Here is a 20,628-nt window from a genome sequence, read left to right on the forward strand (position 1 = left end):
AAAGGGAGAGGCTTGATTTATGAGAACATCAACTAAAGCAAAATCAAACAGTAAAGAGAGAGAGAGAGAAAAGAGAGAGAGAGAGAGAGGAGAGGAAGACAGAGAGAGATGGGAGCGCAACCTTACAATGAAAAAATATATCCAAGCAACAAAGAGTAGTCTGTGACTTAAAAAGAGAAACACTTGATTTCCGCGAAATATTATGACATTTTGACAACGCACACAAAAAAAATCGTATTTTTTTTTTCAGTATTCAAAAATCTGATTTTTTGTAATTACTTTTTTACTCTAAACAAGACACAATGCCTCTTGTACGTAACAGGCTACTTTTGTGGCAGAATTTACAGGGATATTATGTAGGGAATTATTATGTCGAGAAGCAAGATATTTGTTCACTTTACACTTGAACGTCTGCATGACAGTACAGTCGCGGAATCAGGGATCGGGGAAGAAAATGCTAACGTTTCTCAGTCCGAAGAAAGAAATTATTTCAGTAAATAGCTGTCCGACATCTGGGGATTTCTACAGAATAGAGATGATATTGTACTGCTTTTCGAGTTACCAAGGGGTATTTACGTCGAAGGGGTACAAGTACTTGCAGTTCGTCGGAGCACATTCCATTAAAATACTTGTACAATAAGCACAAGGATGCAACAGTCGTCGATTTTTTATGAAACAATGATTGCATACATTAAACCTGTCAATGTAAGTTGTCTTTAATCAAACTACCGTCTTTTAGTTTTGTAAATTATGTCATTTTATTTGCGACTAATGTACAGGATAATTCGATGATGTTAATGAAGTTTATTTTTGATTGATTCGCTAATATTTTAGAAAATCGAATCCCGTATATATATATATATATATATATATATATATATATATATATATATATATATATATATATTACAAAAGAAAAATGCGAGCATGAAAAGTAATACGGTTAGGATTTAAACATGGAAAAGTAAAGGACTAGTGGTTAAAAGTGGAAACGAAAAGGACAAGATATTCTAGTAAAAAATATAATAAATTTATAACTTTAACTATTGCAGCATTAAGATTTTTTAAAGTTCAATTTATAACATTATATAATCAATTCTTAATGCCGCAATATTTTAAGTTATAAATTTATTATATTTTCATATATATATATATATATATATATATTATGTATATATTTTATATTACTATATAAGATTTTTCATTATTTGTGTAATTTTTCAAGCCTTTGGTTTTGATTCCGAGTTAATTACGATTTACACATGATGATGATATGAACTATACGCTAGATGTCTGTGAAGTAGGAACGTTTCATCGAGATTAAAATAATCGATCTCTCCATCCGTACCTCACGAGTAATTTCTATCGGGTTCATCGAATTTTTACTTATCGTTGGCAGTCAATAAAATAATCAATCAGGTGGCAACTGGAGGAGATTTTGAAAGAAAAATTAAACCGCTTTTGTAAGATTAGAAAACATATATGTCTAGTTTTTTTTTTCGGATTTAAAACATAATACATAACGGAAGTGTGTTTTCTTTTCAGAGGTTAGACTCAGTAAATTGTTATTTTCTTTACTCAGCTTTGTTCACGTCAAACAAGCTATATTGACACTTGAACGTAAGGAGCTACTATCTGAAACCACGTCTACAAGGTACTATGTAAGGAGATGCACGAGATATCTGCCCACATGACATTTAAACTCCTGCGTGTTAGTAGAGTCAAGGGAGTAGGTAACAGGGAGAGTCTAGAAGGCTGCGAGAAGGAACTATAAGAGTAGAAGTATTTTAAGTATCTAGTTGTCGCTATAGTAAAGTGGTGGAATTTTGCAGCTAGATAGGCTTGACCGACGTATGTTCTATCTTTAAAATGACCTCAACATTTTCTTATTTCTTGAAAGTCAACATTTATCAAGGCCAGAAAGCCAATCTAGGATAAGAGTTAATAAATCTCATGTAGTTGGAGTGACAACTCCTGATGATCAGTAAAGGCGGAGTTTTTATATGGATTAGTTATTTAAGAGGATGACAACAAGACTTATTTACATTGAACTTGAAACTGACCATGTTATAGCCGGCCGAGAAGCAACCCGACGATATCTTACTCCTTAGACGGTCAATTCGAGGAATGGAACTATACTCATGGAATTTTTGTTTAGTTTTAGGTACGGATAGAAGATAAAGAACATTGTTTGCTGTTGTTGTAGCTAAACGAATATTTGTTACAAACGGACTATCAAATGGAGCTCAGTCGAGCACCTGCATAAAAGTAATGATAGAACTGAGGTAAACTCACAACGTGTCTCTTCTATGTGAAAGAGGAGGTAGGGAGGGAAATGATTCTCGCCCATTAAATTCCGGACGCACTTTTGCACCTTATCAAGACAGGAAAGGATGATCTTAAGAGCTCTTCATCCATAAACATATTTATGTGACGGAAGTTTTTGCAGTTAATGAAATAAAATTGGTTAAAACATTTTTTAATGTATTGACTTTACTTTTTAGTGTCTTTATCAGAACTAGAAGTCGCAACCATGTCTTTCCAATCGATTGTGTTGTTTCCTTGAAATAACTTATCCAAGATGGCGGATAGAACTGTTAGGTTACCATAGAATTGTCTTATTAACCAGTTGGGAGGTGACGGTGGTCAAGTGTTAAACGATACCGACTGACAACCTGATTGTTCTAAGTTCGAATCCAGTTCGTTTCAGAAAAAAAAATACTTTCACTTAGGAATGTTAACAAACTTCACGTGATCCATCCCGTAAGTATCAGATATCTGACTAAAAACAGTGGTAAAAACCAGTGTCAACAATAAAGTTTTTGGATTCATGTCAGTATTATTAATAAGTCAATGTTGCTCAATACCAACGATCATTCGTTAGTTTGTGTTCATAATCAAAATGCATTGTCAGATGATGATTACTGTTCTGAGAGGATTGAGAATTCTGAATGCAATGAGGACTATCAGATTGGTTAACTTTGCTAAATATTTTATATGACATTTTAAAACAAGCATGCTGTAGTCTAAAGAAAAGCATTATCGGGACAATGCTTTCCATGGATGGGAAATTATTTTAAGAAATTCTGTTCATGGAAACTGTTTGGTTTTGCTACGCGGTGGAAGAAATAGAACCACTCTAAATTGGTGGTGGAAAACGGGCTCTTCCTGTAAATGGTTTAAAGGGATCAATCAGAGATTGGAGCTCAGTCGGGCTCTGTGTATAAAAATAAAGATACCGTAGAGTGGACCAATGCCAACCGTTTACGAAACTTATGCAGTTGATGTAAACATAGTTAGAGGATGCGTTTGTCGATTTCAGAGGATGGACAGATATGTGAGTGACAAAGCGACTCCGGACTTTTAGGAACGAGGCATCAAAAACAGCTGGCAATAGTTCATTGAGAACAGTGGTCACTATGTTTGAAGATAAATTCTATGACACAAAAGGTCTTTCGTTTTAACGGTACCACTCTTCGTCTTCGTGGGTCTTCAATGTTATTGAGCTAAAAATAGGGGTCTTAAATTTGGAACGACTCTCGTATGACTAGTTATTATCCTAGCAGCTTATATGGACGGCGATTCGTCTATTCCTGTTATGACTCTATGTCCTGGCATATACGGTTCTGGCTTCTAATGTAAATTCTATCTTCTTGCTTGACTAGCCTTACGCAGAATTTTTCATGTTTAATCTTATTTTGAACACTCGCCCCTAAAAATTGATACATTATTATTATAAGTTATAACGGCTTTTTTTTTACAAAGGAGTCACCACTTATCAAGGCCCTGGGCCACTCGATGATGAAGGTTAATAAGCTTACAATGGTGAATGGGACAATGTCGTAAAAGCTGTTAGTAGTGGAAATTTCGTAAATTTGATTATTTAAGAGGACGGCTCATCAAGAACTTGTTTACTTTGGACTTGAAGACGACCATATTATAGTCAGCTGGAAAGTAGGAAAAGGAAAGAGAGTTCCACAGGTGTGCAGTTTTAAGAAAGAAACTTTGTTCATGGAATCTACGATTAGGTTTAGGCACAGATAAAGAGTGGGGGAAATTATTGATAGTGTTTTCAGCTAGACGAGTGTTTCTCGTGAACGTTTGACGAGGGGGGACCATAGATTGGAGCCCAGACGAGAACTTGCCATGAAAATAACGATAAAGCAGAGACAGGCTCGCAACATCTCTTCTGTGAGAAACAGGAAAGAGAAAAGGGGTTCCCCCATTAGGCTACGTAGTCTTTTTTTAACTCTGTCAAGACAGGATAAGATCTTTCTAGCAACTCCTGCCCTGATGTGACAAAGTTATTATGAAATATTGGAATAAGATGGTGTTATATAAAACAACTTTACATATGAATAAGGACTGTATCCTTGCATTAATTCAAGGCAGACACGTAATGTCATTAGTAAAAATAGAAACAAAATCGTCTCAAGTACAGGGTGTCCCAAAAGAAGCTGATGGTTAAAAAAAAATTCATAACTTTTTAATTTTTCATATTTTTCTTTTATTTTTGCAGATAATTTAGAGTAACCCTTCCAAGGTCATCATGAGTCGTTACACTACTGAGGATGGAATATTTATCGTAGACTCGTATTTTCGGTTTAATGAGTCAATATAAGAAACTCAAAGAGAATTTCGACAAAACTTCAACACAAGAAATCCTCCCTACTCCCAATGCAATACTGGCTCAATTTCATGAGCTAGGGTCTGTTTGTGACCTCCATAAATCTGGTAGACCTCGTACGGCAAAAAGTGATGAGAATCGCCAGAGATTAGCAGCGAGTGTGGCCGAGGATCCATCCACATCAGTAAGGAGATCAAGTCAAATTAGGGTCTCTCGATCATCTCTTCACAGAATGCTTCATGAAGAGGACAAATTTCCATATAAAATTCAATTGGTGCAAGAGCTTCAGCCAAACGATCCGGAGGAACGGCTAGAATACGCCATGTAATTCCAAGATTTGGCCAATTGGGATCCAAACTTCCTCAAAAACCTCATTATGTATTACGCAAACAAACCAGCCACAATAAATGTCCTTAAAAACAATATAGAGGAGGAAATTAGGGTCATAAGCCCTGAAACATTAAGTGATGTATTGGACAATGCCCAGCAGAGAGCACAAGAGTGTAAAGATGAAAATGGTGGACATTTGAGTAACATCATTTTTCATAACTAAAATTAGACCTTGTGAAAAACATACTCTAGATTAAGTTGTGTAAATAAAATTAGAATAAGTAGACTATGATATCTTACTATATCTAAAAAAAATCACGGAGAAGCTAATTTACCTACATATGAAAATTGGTAAACATAACCTAAATATTGAGGAAGTAAATCAAATTTAAAATCCGTCCACTTTTTTGGGGCAATGATTAGAGTACTTGGACAAATCAATTGTAAAAAGTGATATTCTCCTCGAGGGTTGAAGGTTCCTACAACAGTGTGGGCGACCAAAAAATACAATTGATAATAAAAATAAGGAAGAAAAACTGTAAAAGTAATAAGGTAAAAGAGAGTTCAGAAATCATGACAAACCTTCGCATTAATAAGACGACCAACTGACAAAGAAATATACGTATTAAATTAAAATCTTTTAAAATGAATGTGATTTTTAAATTGTGAGTAAAATTGATTAATCGGACTCGCAATTGTCATCCGAGGGAAACTGTGCTTGAAGAACTTTGGCGTAAAACGAGTTTTATAAGTTTTTATATAAAGACTGAAAGTAAGACGCACATAAAACTATAGGCAGTGTTCAGTCATCTTGTGTGTGAAGTAAACAACAGTAAAACGCATCATTTTTTGTATCATTGCTCCAAGGAAAAGAACTTTGCAACGAGAACATACGTACGAATCAATTTACCGCCATTACATCCCAAATGAGATTAAAAATTCGAGACAATTGAAGTTTCACCCCAATCTGTGAAACGAGCCATAACTCAATTAACTAATACAGCAGCCTGGAAAAAAAAACGAAAAAAAAAAAAAAAAACTAAATAAATTTTAAAACGTATTCCACCCAGACAGGAAAAGTGACTTACCTGGTTGATCCAGCAATTAGTCGTAATGATCTGATCTTTTTCATCCTGTAAAAAAAGAGAGAAACGAGATGAGAACTATCATAAGCACTCAAGTGTAGCAGTTCCGTCAAAGTAACAGCGGCTTATGCTTACTAGTTTCTTAGAATATATATATAGTAAAATAGGCTAAGTGTTACGCTCGTACGTCGTCGGGAACAACAACAGTTCCGAAAAAAACAAAAAACAGATAGCCATGTGAAGACACTCACCCCCTTGCATAGCAAAAAAAAATAAAAATAAAATAAAATAAACAGTATATATATGGTGTGAATTTATGAGACAATACAACCGGCTGACTTATGCTTTAAAATACAGTTAATACATCCATACATAATATAAATGTTTTCTGCAATGAATATCAGCGCTTCTCAAGCTCAGGAGTTTAGGTTTTGCCCAATTGAGAGTCGATGCGTAAAAACATTCGCTACCTCTGCTGCTTCCAAACGACTGAGATAAGAACTTATTTTTTTCTTATTTTTGACTCGCATTTTATTTTTTTTCATTTACATGAATACCCATTTATCAAGTCCTAACAACCACTCGAGGATAAGGATTAATGAAAATAAAGTGGTCGGTGAAATAACAACGTAATTATAGGTAGTGGTGGAAATTGTATAGTATTTCATTCTTTAAGATGACCGATCAACAATAACTGAACACGGCCATGTTGTAGTAAGTTGGAAAGCAGTATTGTGGTATAAAGTTCCACAGGTGGGCAGTTCTATGAAATAATCTTTGTTCATGGAACGTGCGTTTTGATTTCGACACAGACAGAGAGTAAGAGAAATTGTTGATAATTGTTGCAGAAAAGTGTTTGTTGTGAGTGCACCAAATTTAAAGATACTACCGTGTAATTTACGAGTATACATCTTAGAATCATCTTTGTTGCCGACGTACTTACGTCTCTACTTACTGACGTCATTACCGATTTACGATGCGCAACTCTTAAACAGAAAAAAAAGTATGTCTGAAAAAAAAAGCTTAGTCTTTTAACGAAGAATGAATCACTAGAAATGTTAAGTTATCTTATGCAAAAAAAAAAAAAAATGCAGAAATAAAGGAAGATGGAAAATGAAGATAAAATAAAACATAATAGAGTTTGAAATTCGAACAAAAATAAAGTCTGGCATGCCATATAAATGTTACCGATTAAATAATTTGATTAACGGCTCAATTCAAATCGAGTTTCTGTAATTAACATTTTTTTGTTAACGGGAAAAAAAAGGAAGAAAAAAGTTGAAATGTGCCAAACAGTTTTCACACCACTTATTTTTATTTCTTTTTGAAGAGTTCTAATGAAGGAAAGTAACTCCCCATTTTAAATTACACAGCCTGCATAAAGCGGTAGTTTTGGTATTTTTGATTTCGGGGTTCTAATTCGATGCAATGATTGTATTAACTATTTTAAAGTTTTATATATATGTAACTTTCTTTAGTTATATGTTACACGCCTCTGCGTATATAAATTAGACGAAAATACGGAGATTTTTAAATTTTTATTTTGTGACTTACGTCCCTGTTTTAAATGTGGGGAGAAGCTGGAATCTAGCTCCCCCGATGCGATGCCTCCGTTCAGGCTCAAGAGACAATGGATACCTCTGTAAGGGTAACGGCGCAAATAACTGTAGGGCAAAAATTGTGCAATCCACAGTCACACCTCTCCTGAATCAGCATCACGTGAGTTCAGTGAAAAAGAGAGGAATTAGACGATTAGAACAATGCCAAGATAAGCGGAGATCATACAAAGCACCTTGAATGCCCAAATGGCCACCCACTTTAATATTGACTAGGCTTAACTTAACTTCGGAGATCTAACGGGAATCGTTGTGTCAAAGTTATTATTCCGCATGCAATGCATATCCAATGTGATTATGCCGTATATATGCCTACCCGATAGTCATAATCTAGAAATTAATGTAATAACCAATGATTTGGTAATCCATATTCTGCTAAAGTAGGAGATAATGCCTTGGAGAATGGCATTATCGTATCGAACAGAACTTTATTTTATTCAGAAAACTTCAGAATGGTTTTTCACTTCAGACCAGAAGGAATAGAAATTTTTTCTTAATTTGAATGAAAAATAATACAAAGTCGTGTTAAAATACAGGATGGTCGATAGAAAAGCGGGAAATTTGTAAAACAACGATTTATTTTTACAAAGAATAATTTTTACAAAGTTTTTCAAAGACAGATGTTATATTATACTCATAGATACTCAAAATGTCGTCCGTGAACTTCACTGCAGCGTCAAACAACGATTTATTTTTACAACACTCACACGGCATCAATAAAAAATAGCAATCACGCATTTTATTCATGATCTAAGCTAAGCTTTTCTAGCGACCACCTTGTAGTATCTAGACTTCACAAAAGTAACCTTTTACTATGAATCGTTGGAACTGACAGTGGTCTAGTGGTTAATTACCTAGACTGATGACCTCGATGTTGCACGTTCAAATCCACTTCGTCCCAGCAAAAACCACTTTCATTTAGAATGTTGGCAACCTTTTCGTGCCCCCTGTAAGTATCCGATACCATTAGAGAAAGAATTATGTCTAGAAAAGTATCCGGGAAACCAATACCGACAATAACATTTTTGTATTCATACCATACAATGAAGATGTCGTCGTTGCATCGTATGAATCCAAAGATTCTATTGTTGGCATTGGTTTCCCAGATACTTTTCTGGACAGAATTCTTTCTAGAATTGCATCAGATACTTACAGAGGTAAGAGAAGGTTGCCAACATCCTAAGTGAAACTGATAGAATACAATTGACTTCATCTTTCTGAAATTTTAAGTTTATGATTTATAATTTAAATTTTAGGATTATTACGATCCATGACGTGTATTATTTCGATTATTCGGATTATAACTATGAATTGCTACCCAGTTATGGTCGACAAAACAAGAACATGCTACACCCGTAGATTAAATAAAGGGGTCTGTTCAAAATACTGTGCAGAATCCCGAATTTTAAAGAAAGATTCTCTGAGTTCGACAAGATACATCTAAAGAAGGTCAGGGATAACATCGGCCAAAATGTTGTGTGAAGAACACTCAGTAATATGCTTAATCCAAATTAAGCAGATTGTTTTATTTTACTTTTATGCCACATAATTTACAAACTGAATTATAAATATTTTAACTTTATTCTTTTAGTTATGGTTATGTTATATTTAAAATAAACAAGAAAAAATAAACAAGAAAAATAAACGTTTTTTTTCGGACCACTGAAGTTAAGTAACATTTCGTTTGATCAGTACTTAGATGGGTTTATGTTTCTAAATCTTACAGTTAATGATTGATAAATTACATTATTAGGACTATTCCGATCTGTGACGTAACAGATAAAAATCTAAGCAACATTCAGTTCTAAGTAACGCTCTTTTGGAGGCCAGAGGTGCAATACTTTGTGCTAAGGATACTACGAATTCAGCTGCGAACTACTTAACACTTCTACCTGGTCATGGCTGACATAACAAGAGTATGCTACCACTGTGGAGTAAAAGATTGTGTTCCCATTTCCGCACATGTTCCCGATTTCAACAGAAAGATTCTCGACTTCAACAGGTCGGAAGGTCGGAGGTTACATGAGGCAAAACGTTATGCCAACGACACTCAAAATTAGAATAGTAGTTATAATAATCAAAATAATAGTTATAATAATCAAAATAATAGCTATAATAATCAAAATAATAGCTATAATAAGCAAAATAACAAACAAAACTGATTTTATTTTTTATGGATGGCTATATTGGCGGCAGCAACAAATGAATATTACGGCAGATAAAGCATCGCAGCTTCGGAAAAGACAATTCTTCCATTGTTCCCATTAGCAGATGACCGTAAAGCATATAGGATAGGTCAGTCTTATACACTTCAGAACTTGAAGAAACATTTAGCATGTCTAGATTATAATTTGCTAAACTACAGATGTGATGACAGCAAAAAAAAAAAAAAAAAAAAAGAAAGGAAAATCCCACCAGGATGGAGTTTTTGTTTTTAAGCATGTGTCGAATTTCTTCCGAATATGCGCATGGAGAAAAAAAGCAAAATGGAATTCTGATCCAAACGCAGTCAACTTTCATTGTCGCATTGCAATTTTGAAAACAGAAACAAGGAGTAAGGATGCTTCTGAATTTTTGAGATGAGGATTGGTTATTCGTATTGTTTGGATTCATCTTGAGTGTGATTTTCACTACGTTTCGGTCGTGTTTACCTTCGACCTTTTTCAAATGTATTTTGTTGAATTCGGAAATGTTTCTGTTGAACTCGGGAATGTTTCTGTCGAACTCGGGAATTTGGAGCCGTGGTGCAATGATTAGAGTACTTGCACAAATCAATTGTAAAAAGTGATATTCTCCTCGATGGTTGAAAGTTCCTACATCAGTGTGGGCGACCGAAAAATACAATTGCGAATTACTTAGGATCTGTATCCAGCCATGGCTGACGGAACAAGAGCATGCTACTCCCGTGAAGTAAATAAAAAGTTCCGCTGGAAATTCCATTCAAATTCCCGAGTTCGATAGAAACATCCCTGAGTACGACAAGATACAGCTGAAAGAAGGTCGGAGGTTACATCGATCGAAACGTTGTAAAAATCACGCTCAAGATTAGAATAGTAGTCTAATGAATCCAAATAATACGAAGGAATAAATATTCTTAAAATATGCATATAAAGAAGAAATACAATGTAGAACTGCATCTCTGTCATCTGGACAATTTCTAAAAAGTTTATATCGAATGTAATAGCAATTTGTAAGCAATTTGTAAGCAATTCGTAAGCAATTTGTAAGAAGTTTATATCGAATGTAATAGCAAGTTCTAGAGATATATAACAGAAAGAACAATTGAAAATGAGTCATACATCATCCACTATGACTATGCGCCATCTAACACATACATATCTAGAAAGCAGAGTTCTTAAACCTGACATAGTGATATGCGGCAAGATTGAAAAAGAAGAAACCTTACTAGAACTTAGTGTTCCCAATGATATTCGGTTAAACAGAACTGAGAAACAAAATCTAACGAAATAGCAAAGTTTTAGGTACGACATGAAAAGAAAACGGAATCTTAAGATATACCCATCATTCCATTATTCCATTAGTTATAGGAGCAATCGAGCTCATGAAACAGAATTTCAAAAACTACCAGCCACATCTACCCGGTAAACTATATGCAAGAGAGATACAAATAATTGCATTTAAACAGACAGGATCTGATTGCATTTAAAGAGACAGGATCTGAAATATTCCTCTTAGTTTGAGTGCATGAGATAGCGGGTGAGCGTCTGGAGTCCGGTAGGATTCCCCATTACCAGCTAAAAGAAAATGATAAAAAACAGAGAGGAACAAATGAAATTTAGGATTCTTTTTGTTTTCTTCAAGATACAGAGTTTGGGGGACATTCTCTTAATGTAAATAGCGGTATTTCAGATATTCAACAAGAAGAGGAGCTCGACTATCTAGACTATATCTGTGTTTACAAAGTTTGTTTTCTTCAAACATGTATGTTGCGTTAAAGAAGCCGAATTCTTCAAGACAGAAATGATAAAACATATAAATCATTAATTATCTTCGTTCAGAAAATATTTAAATTGTATTTCCGTACTTATCAAGAGATAAAAAACGACGTTCACTTTTTACAAATAATACAAATGTTCAAAAAAGTATACAAAAACTGTTTATAAAAGAATTTTCATGAAAAATTATCCAGACAAGTCATGAAACCACTTAATACTAAAAGAATAAGAAGAACATGCCAACGATAAGTGTTAAATGGAACAAATTCTAACATTGGAAACAGCAATTTTTCTCTCTTTGTCAGAAACATTGCTCATGGATTATGAAGACTAAAGAAGTAACTAATGGAAACGAAAGTTACAAGTCTGCCAAAAAGTAGACTGGAGATGCACTTTCTACTTTGTCTTAATTAAAAATAAAAATGACTTCTGATATTCTTTAAAATGCGAGTTGTCTTTCGAAATAGTCCGATTTCGTTACTATAACGGAGATTTTGTTTGTATATTTGAGGCAAAACTCACAATCAAATAAATAACATAAATAATAAAAGTACTGCAACAGTACATACATATATTCTGTTTACGACCGTGTACATTAGTTCGATATTTAGCTTCAAATAGACGGACTATATTCGTTACATAAATATACTATTTACTTTAAAGCTAGACGCATAGCTTAATATTCTGGTTGTTAATGCTATCATAGGACGAGGAAAATATCCTGAAACGGATGTGAACTCTTAAATAAGCCAAAAAGAAGGATGTATGAGGTGCCTTCAATAAGTTTCCAAAATTTTTTCGTATAGGCACTTTTATTGATAATACATATGAAACTTTAGTCCTATTCCAAATAAACTCTTCCTGCTTCAGTGCAATTGTTGTACCGTTTCAACAACTTCTGAAAGGTTCCATGGAAGTCCTTTTGTGTGAGAGTGCCAATGACTCCCATCACAGCCTCTTTCAACTCCTCATTTGTCTCATAACGAAATCCTCTAAAGTTTTCCTTGAGATAAATGAATAACCAAAAGTCACAGGGAGCAAAGTCTGAGCTTATAGGGAGGATGAGAAACTGTAAATACCCATTTTGGTCAAATAGTCTGTGATCTTCTCTGAATACCCTTGGGAAAATCTTTGTGCAAATCTTCCGCATCTTCAGATCCTCGCCAATAATTGTGTGTACAGTTCTTATACAGACATCAGATTTTGCACTTATTGTCTCTATAGACACACGGCGGTCTTAATCCAATAATTCTTTTATTTGGGCAATCAACTCTGGTGTTCTGACTTCCTTACTCCTACCACACGTCATCATCCTTCACAGATCCTCTTCCTTCTTTTAATTTCTTATACGACTAAAAAAACCATGCTCGATTCATGCAATAGGGTCCAAAAGCGACTTGAAGCTTTCTATACATTTCACTGTCATTTTCCCAAATTTAAAACAGAATTTTATTGCATATCGTTTTGCTATAGTGTCCCCACTTTCAGATTGCCTTTTTGTGAATTCACCAGCTGTGGCAATCAAGCTATAGTAAGGTGTATTTTAAGTAACGCTATACCTGTTCCTTTGAGCCTAATAACATAAAGAATTGGTCACTCATGTCATAGTACGCATGGCAATTGCTTATTGACAATTTTAAATGCCTGTACAGAATAGTGTGAAAACTTAAAGAAATCACCTCGTAGCTTAAAAATAGAATAAAACAATAAGAACATTCTGTTATAATAAGAATTTGTTTGACTAAAGCTGTTCACCGCTTTTCAAAGACCGAAGGAAACATGAGGATAAGAGTTGATGAGTGTCAGGTGGTCAATGAGACAGTATTTATGGTAATGGTGGAACTCGGTAGTGTTTGTTTATTTAAAGGTCAACTCAACGAAACTTGTTTCTCTTAGACTTGAAAACGGCAATGTTATAGTCAGCTGAAAAATAGCTTCCTGCTATGGTGTTTTGCAGACTGGTAGTTAATTTCTCCTATCAGATAAACGGTCTCAGGTGACTTGCAGTCATTAATATCCAATATTTTTTTTTCTTGGCCGATATTGATTATATAGTAGCTTGGTATTTCCTTGCTGTCACTTGTTCCTGAAATGTCTTTCCCTGAAAATTCATTGTGTTTCATTTTTTTAAATCTGCAACTTTTACTTTCTCTGGATGAACCTTTCTAAGATGATTTAACATATTACTCGTTGTAAAACTTTTTACTGATTTTCCACACCATGATATGATGGCTGACAGGTGTAATTTTTCTCTTGAAATTGACATCAAAATACTTCCAGCGTAAACCCTGTTACAATTATTTTGAGGAGTGTAACTTTTCAGTATATATATATATATATATATATATACACACATATATATATATATATATATATATATATATATATATATATACTATAATTACTATATTTGATTACTATAATTATTAAATGCCTACGGGAATCATCAGTGTAGGGTCCGGCAACGAAGCCATCTCTGATTCCATTAGCATAGGCCAAATCCATTCAGCCACCGTTAACCGCGAGAAATATTGTTTACATTTAAACATTTATTCTTTAAAATGCTTTTAACAGCTGTCAGAGTGATCTAATCATTATATGATGATTTGCGCATACGAGCTACATTAACCGATTTTATTTCAACTGTAAAGTGCTCAACGATCGAAACGAGTTTCTGAAAAGGGCTGGCATAATTATTTACAATAATAATTATTAAATACCTACATATACTAGTGTTTCATCCTGCTGGGAATCATCAGTCCAGAGCATTACGATTAATATCATTATATATATATATATATATATATATATATATATATATATATATATATATATATATATACATATATATATATATATATATATTACGATTAATATCATTATATATATATATATATATATATATATATATATATATATATATATATATATTAAGTATTCAGTTAATTAATGATGGTTGATAGTTATTGGCAATATGTAATAAATTTGACGTATTTAAATTATTTATGCCTGATATCTAACTAGTAATTTATCTCAAACATAAATGACCTAAACCAGACAAAATAAAAATGTACATGTAATAGTAGCATAGGCCTAAAAATGAGGAACAAGAGTATGACTGATGAAGAATAGTTTATTTAAATTCCTCAACGTGAAAACTGAAAAATAGAGTAGTAATCTTCTTTGATGGTGATTCAAAGTACAAAATAATAACGTTTATTTGCTAGGAAGCAAAAGGAAAGGACTTTTCCACACGCTTACATGTTTTCGCCTGAAATTTAGCAAAAGGTTACATGTGAGCAGTGCGCCATGATTGTTACTTGAAAATATTCTGTAGACTGTGCAAGTCTCTTCGGTGAATTTTCACCGGCAAGCAACAAAAGGAAATTAGCTTTTTTCGTTTACAATATGTTAACATAGGCGCCGGACGTTGCTCGATCGTAAAATACACGTAAATGTAATATTTTAATTTACGCAGATATCACACTTATTATAGAATCAATCATTTTATATTATATTGTACCCAATATAGTCATGATTTCCAAAGTTAAGGTCCTGGATATGAACGTAACTTATATCCGATGGTGAGGCCCCAGCTTTCGGGCTTTGGTGAGTATGGAGCCACCCTTTAATTACCATTGCTCCCAGGTCCACTCAGACCCGGAGTGGTAGTACCCGTTAGGGTCACGACTATGGGTTCAATAGAAACCGACTTAAAAAAATATATTCTATTAAATATTTTTTCTTCAAAATAACTGGATTCGGCATTAAATAACCTGAACAGAGTTGATATGCCATAAAGCAAAAAGAACCACCCAGCCAATCAAAAGTTAAAAAGAAACAACATGATTTGAGTGCCATCAGCTAGAATTGAAACCGAAACCAAAACACAATAAAACCTAGTTTCAATCGTCTACAACTTAAGTAAATACTGAAATTTATTTGTAGTCAAAATGGTTGGGCTGTGGAAAAGAGTGTGAATTTGATCAAATACTAGCTGGTTTCCATGACAACAATGTTCTTGATAGACAAGATGCAAGCAATGGCGATCGGATGGTCCACAGAGTTTTATAATTATATAGATATAGGAATTAATATTAATACCATATTAATACCATATATGAGAATAAAATTTACTGATAAATCGGCATAAGAAAACCTTTTAATCGGCAGATTAATCGGTAATCGGCTTATTTACTTATCGATGCATCCTAATAATAATCTATTTAGAAAAAATAACTACTCTCTAATCTAAAACGGAACATACTCGGTTAATCAATGTTTAATATTTCCCAGAGAGTAGCACACACACATATTTGTTCATTGTAAGATCGACATCAAGCAAATGTCTGCTTCTCTCTATTGAAGAGTATTTTCTTTGAAGTCTATAGGCAAACGTAACATCATAAGGAAACCAACTTAAAACAATTTAAAATCTTTGCATCTAACACTTTTGTCTTGTATTCGGCCATATTTCAAAAAGAAATCAAATATACATTTTGCAGTAACAAAATAAAAAGAAAGAAAAGAGCACTCCAATTTTTTTAAACGATTATAAGTGGCATAGTAATATTTTTTTCTTTACTTTTAATTTTTCTTATATTTTCATAAGTAAAATATGAAATTTATTGATTGACTCTTTCTTTGAATTCCATTCCTATTTCCATAATGGCACTCGGAATTCATTTCTCAAATTTGATAATCGAAGTAGCTCAACACAAAGGCAGCGTTCTCTTTGTAAAATGGCGACTCTTTTAACACGTACGAAGTAATTATTTTGTGAGCAATTTTGCTTTCATAATAAATAAAATAGAATACAAAATATTTCTTTAAAATTTAGCATTCGTATTATTTGCACTCTTAGCGCTACTGTTAATATCATGAGTATTATTTTCACAACGTTTCCGTCGATGTAAGCATCCGACCGTCTTCGGGTGTATCTTGTCGAACTCAGGAGTCTTTCTTTCAAACTTGAGCATCTGCACGTAATTTAAAACAATACCATTTATTTAATCCACAATGGTAGCAACCTCTCGTTCCGCCACCGCGACAGGGTTAGAATTCTTAAGTAATACACAACTGTATTTTGAGTGTCGCTCGCACTGACGGTGGAAGTTTCTCACGGAGAGTGTAACTTACTGGTGAATGTTACTAAGCAACTTATTCACTACGTCACGGGTCCTTGTAAATTCGACAGAGTGATTCCCAAGCTTGACAGAAAGATTCCCGAGTTTGACAAAAGACACCTGAAAAAGCTCGGCCGTTACATCGACCGAAACGTTGTGAAAAATAATATTCAAGATGAGAACAGTAGTCTGAAAAATCCAAAATAATACGAATAAAATAATCCTCATCTCCAAACTTCCGAAACATAAGAATTTGAAAGTTTAATTGTTTTCGTTTCCTTTTCATTGGTTTTGGAGCTTGGTTTTCCTTATTTGGATCTCATAAAATTGTGCTACTTCCAAATTAGACATAAATGAAAATATAAACGCATGTGTGCAAATATTCCGAAGTAAACTCGTAAATATCTGGATTGTCCCATTGTGTTCAATTTTATTTAGTTGACCTTTTCTTTCCCTTTCTTGTTGCTGTCATCATAATCTACGATATACACATGTGATCGCTGACTTTCTGCCCTCATATCTCACAGTCCAGAAACACAATTGAAAGCCGTATAGGCCGAGTTTTCGACAGCAAAATGATTAAAAATTTGGAAATATTAATTGGATACATTTTTATGGTTGTCTCTGAAGGGATCATTAAATGTATCAAACCTTAAATCCAATATATATATATATATATATATATATATATATATATATATATATATATATATATATATATATATATATATACATATATTAATTCCAAAGATCGCGAAGCAAATACACGATGCTGGATCTTCAAGAGAATTCTTTTTCTGGCATTATATTATCATGAATATTTCTATCTAAGCAAACATATTTTATCTTTCTGAAGAGTATATGCTCGAAAGGAGTCGATATTGAAATAATAATAACTGATTGTTTCGACGTACCGAAGCAGATCTGTAAAACAATTTGCCGGAGTTTTAAAGTGCTAAAAGAATTGTTTAGTAAAAAAACCACAAAATATTTTAAACTGGGAATGTAGGAATGCTGTTATAATTCTTTCTTATACATATTCAGTCCTTATTTTTAACTAACATTTTAACTAAACGGATTGGTATACACAAAGTGGTAAATATAATTGAAAAATATATTTTGCCGGAAAACATACTCACATATATATAATTATTCCAGTTATTATGAGAGCAACTGAACTACTGGAAAATAATTTGCAAAATTACATAAATATACCCGATGAACCTAGTGCAAGGGAGATTAAAACAATTGCACTGAAAGAGAGAGTTAAACAATTGCAGTGAAAGAGAGAGTTAGTGTCTTAAAAAGACTATTCGGTTAGAATATATCAAATCGCGAGTGAATGCCTGGCATCCTGTAAGATGCCCCATCCCCGCTTTGAACAAAAAATAGAAAATATATATATGCCTATAAAGGTGCGTTTTTCCTACGCAGACATTGATATTAAAAAACCTACTTTTTCTATTTGAATTTAGTAAAAAAACTTCTTAATAGACTCAGTAAAGTATATGCAAGCGATTTAATTAAAGTAAATTAATTTGCATATTTCTTTGCAAAACAAGATTTCAGTATTTAATTGCTATTTTTTTAGAGTTTCTTATTAGATCATTGGTTTAATTTAACTATGATGCTTAATTTTTTATGCATAGTTTTTACACGGTGCATCATTGCGTAAAATTTAGGATAAAAACATAATTTCACATTAATATATATATACATATATATATATATATATATATATATATATATATATATGTATATATATATATACACACACACAAAAGTAACCTTATCGGTAAGTGTCTGAAACATTTCTACAAAACTTCTCTGTAAATATTTGATCTACCCATTTGCAACATGACATATAGGGTATTCGGATCCCAGGAACATTTTCAGTTTGGTTTTTAACCTATACTAAAATTAACTACTAAGGGGCCAGAATTTAAAAATAAAACAGCTGACTTTGGCATGAGTTTGGTGCAAAAATAATGTCGACTTTTATCATATATATATATATATATATATATATATATATATATATATATATATATATATATATATAGCCAGTAGAGTTTAGTTTCCTAGAAGTACATCCAATAAAACAACATGTCAGCCAAAGAGACCTCAATGAGTAAACAGAGCAGGTATATGAAATGTATTTATACAAACATGTTTGTATAAATACATTTCATATATATATATATATATATATATATATATATATATATATAATTAAAAAACGACATTACTTTTGCACCAACCATATATATATATATATATATATATATATATATATATATATATATATGAAAATCAATAGAAAATTTGATTTCAGTTACTATCTACGTATTCATTCTTAAAAGTATCAATATTTATTATGGTCCGTTTCATGAACACTCAATACTAAATTAAGATTATATATTTTTATATGGTTTTATTCCATTGACACTCCTGGTCTGATTAAATCATCGAAGTTAAGCGATTTCGAGCCTTACCAATTTCAGCTTTTAAAATATTAGCCGTTGTACGTATTCAAGGATGTGGGTATGCATAATAGTCCAGGGTGATGAATACCCCGAACTGTTCACATTTTATGGTCACCCTAGGCAAGCTGTAACACTTGTTTTCCTCCGTCTGATATTCTAAAAGATTATCATATACGGCGTAGAATAAATTCCTAAACTGTGGTGAAGGCGGTGTATTTAAGAATGGTCGTGACTATATTAAATTCCCTAACATAATAGATAGTGCCCGTGGACCCTGTACGTCAAGCTTTTTGTGATGATGCTAAAAACTATACAGCCGCTTCCAATTTGTTATAGGCTGGCACAAAAATAGCAAGGCTTCAAAAACTATCATGAGAATGCTCATATCAGTGCGCAAACTAGTCTATCTTGACAGAACTTGAATACCTACTGAAAGGGACTTGAATGTCGAATAGATATTATCCTCGAATGTCTAAGGTCTCTCTATATTGATTAAATATTTTAAATCACACAGTATTCGCGATCCAAATAAGATCTCCTCAGTATTGCTAACCCATAGTGGCTTATAAGATGAATGGTTCAACTTCTTCAAGTAATGTTACCTCTAATAACAGCACTAAGCTGGATATTCCACAAGACTAGATGTATTTTTGTCGTGGAATCAAAAAAACACCAGAAAGATCTAACATAAACTATTTTACTGGTCGATTAGAGGGGAGGAAAAGTAATATTCTTAACTTTTTTACTTGCTCAAAATAAGATGTAAATGAGATTTACTCAAATATTCGTATATTTCATGTATTTCATGTAGAGATAAAGTGTTAGGCCCCAAGATAGGGCTCTTTAGTTTTTAAGTAAGATGAAACAAAACAAAACTCCTAATCGGATATAGTGAAGCATAAAATACCATTTTATCATTAATAGCATTTTAGAAACTAAATCACTTTTACAGATATTTGTAAAGAAGAAGTTAGAAGAAATCATAGAAATACATCCTGTTATAATCGATTCTGGTTTCACCTGAAAGACGAAAAGGTAATCAATCCGGCATAATTCAAGATAATTCAGAGAAATCTCTAAAGAAGATATTAGTGTTTTTTATTTAATTTTTTTTTTCGGAATCCTTTGAGATGTGGCTTCATAATTAAAGCTAAATAAAGACCGAATTTTCACATAATCAATTAAACAAGGTATTAATACAAGAGCCAGCTAGTCGGATTCGCACCTTACTCAATAGAGCTAAATCGAGGTATAATTAAGATGAAAAAATACTTGGTCAAAAACGTGAGGAGACAACAAGCATGGAATGCAATAATTGCATGGAATCAATTGCAACTCTTAGCATTCCGATCCCATCGCGGTTAATTACATGAAAAAGGCCAGAGCATGAGTTGGCCGAAAC

At 33.1% G+C, this 20,628-nt stretch overlaps 1 protein-coding gene across 1 annotated transcript in view; it reads right to left on the minus strand.

Moving 5' to 3' along the window:
- The window catches only part of LOC145291466 (neuronal acetylcholine receptor subunit alpha-10-like), a 1,220,610-nt gene that overhangs the window by 566,430 nt on the left and 633,552 nt on the right, over window positions 1–20,628 (minus strand). The window contains exon 4 of the mRNA XM_080137324.1: window positions 6,046–6,090. Within this exon, the coding sequence (XP_079993450.1) occupies window positions 6,046–6,090 (45 nt within the window). The remainder of the gene's footprint in view (window positions 1–6,045; window positions 6,091–20,628) is intronic.

Source organism: Euprymna scolopes, chromosome 12 (assembly GCF_053919585.1).
Source record: "Euprymna scolopes isolate OS-2025 chromosome 12, ASM5391958v1, whole genome shotgun sequence".
NCBI lineage: Eukaryota > Metazoa > Mollusca > Cephalopoda > Sepiida > Sepiolidae > Euprymna > Euprymna scolopes.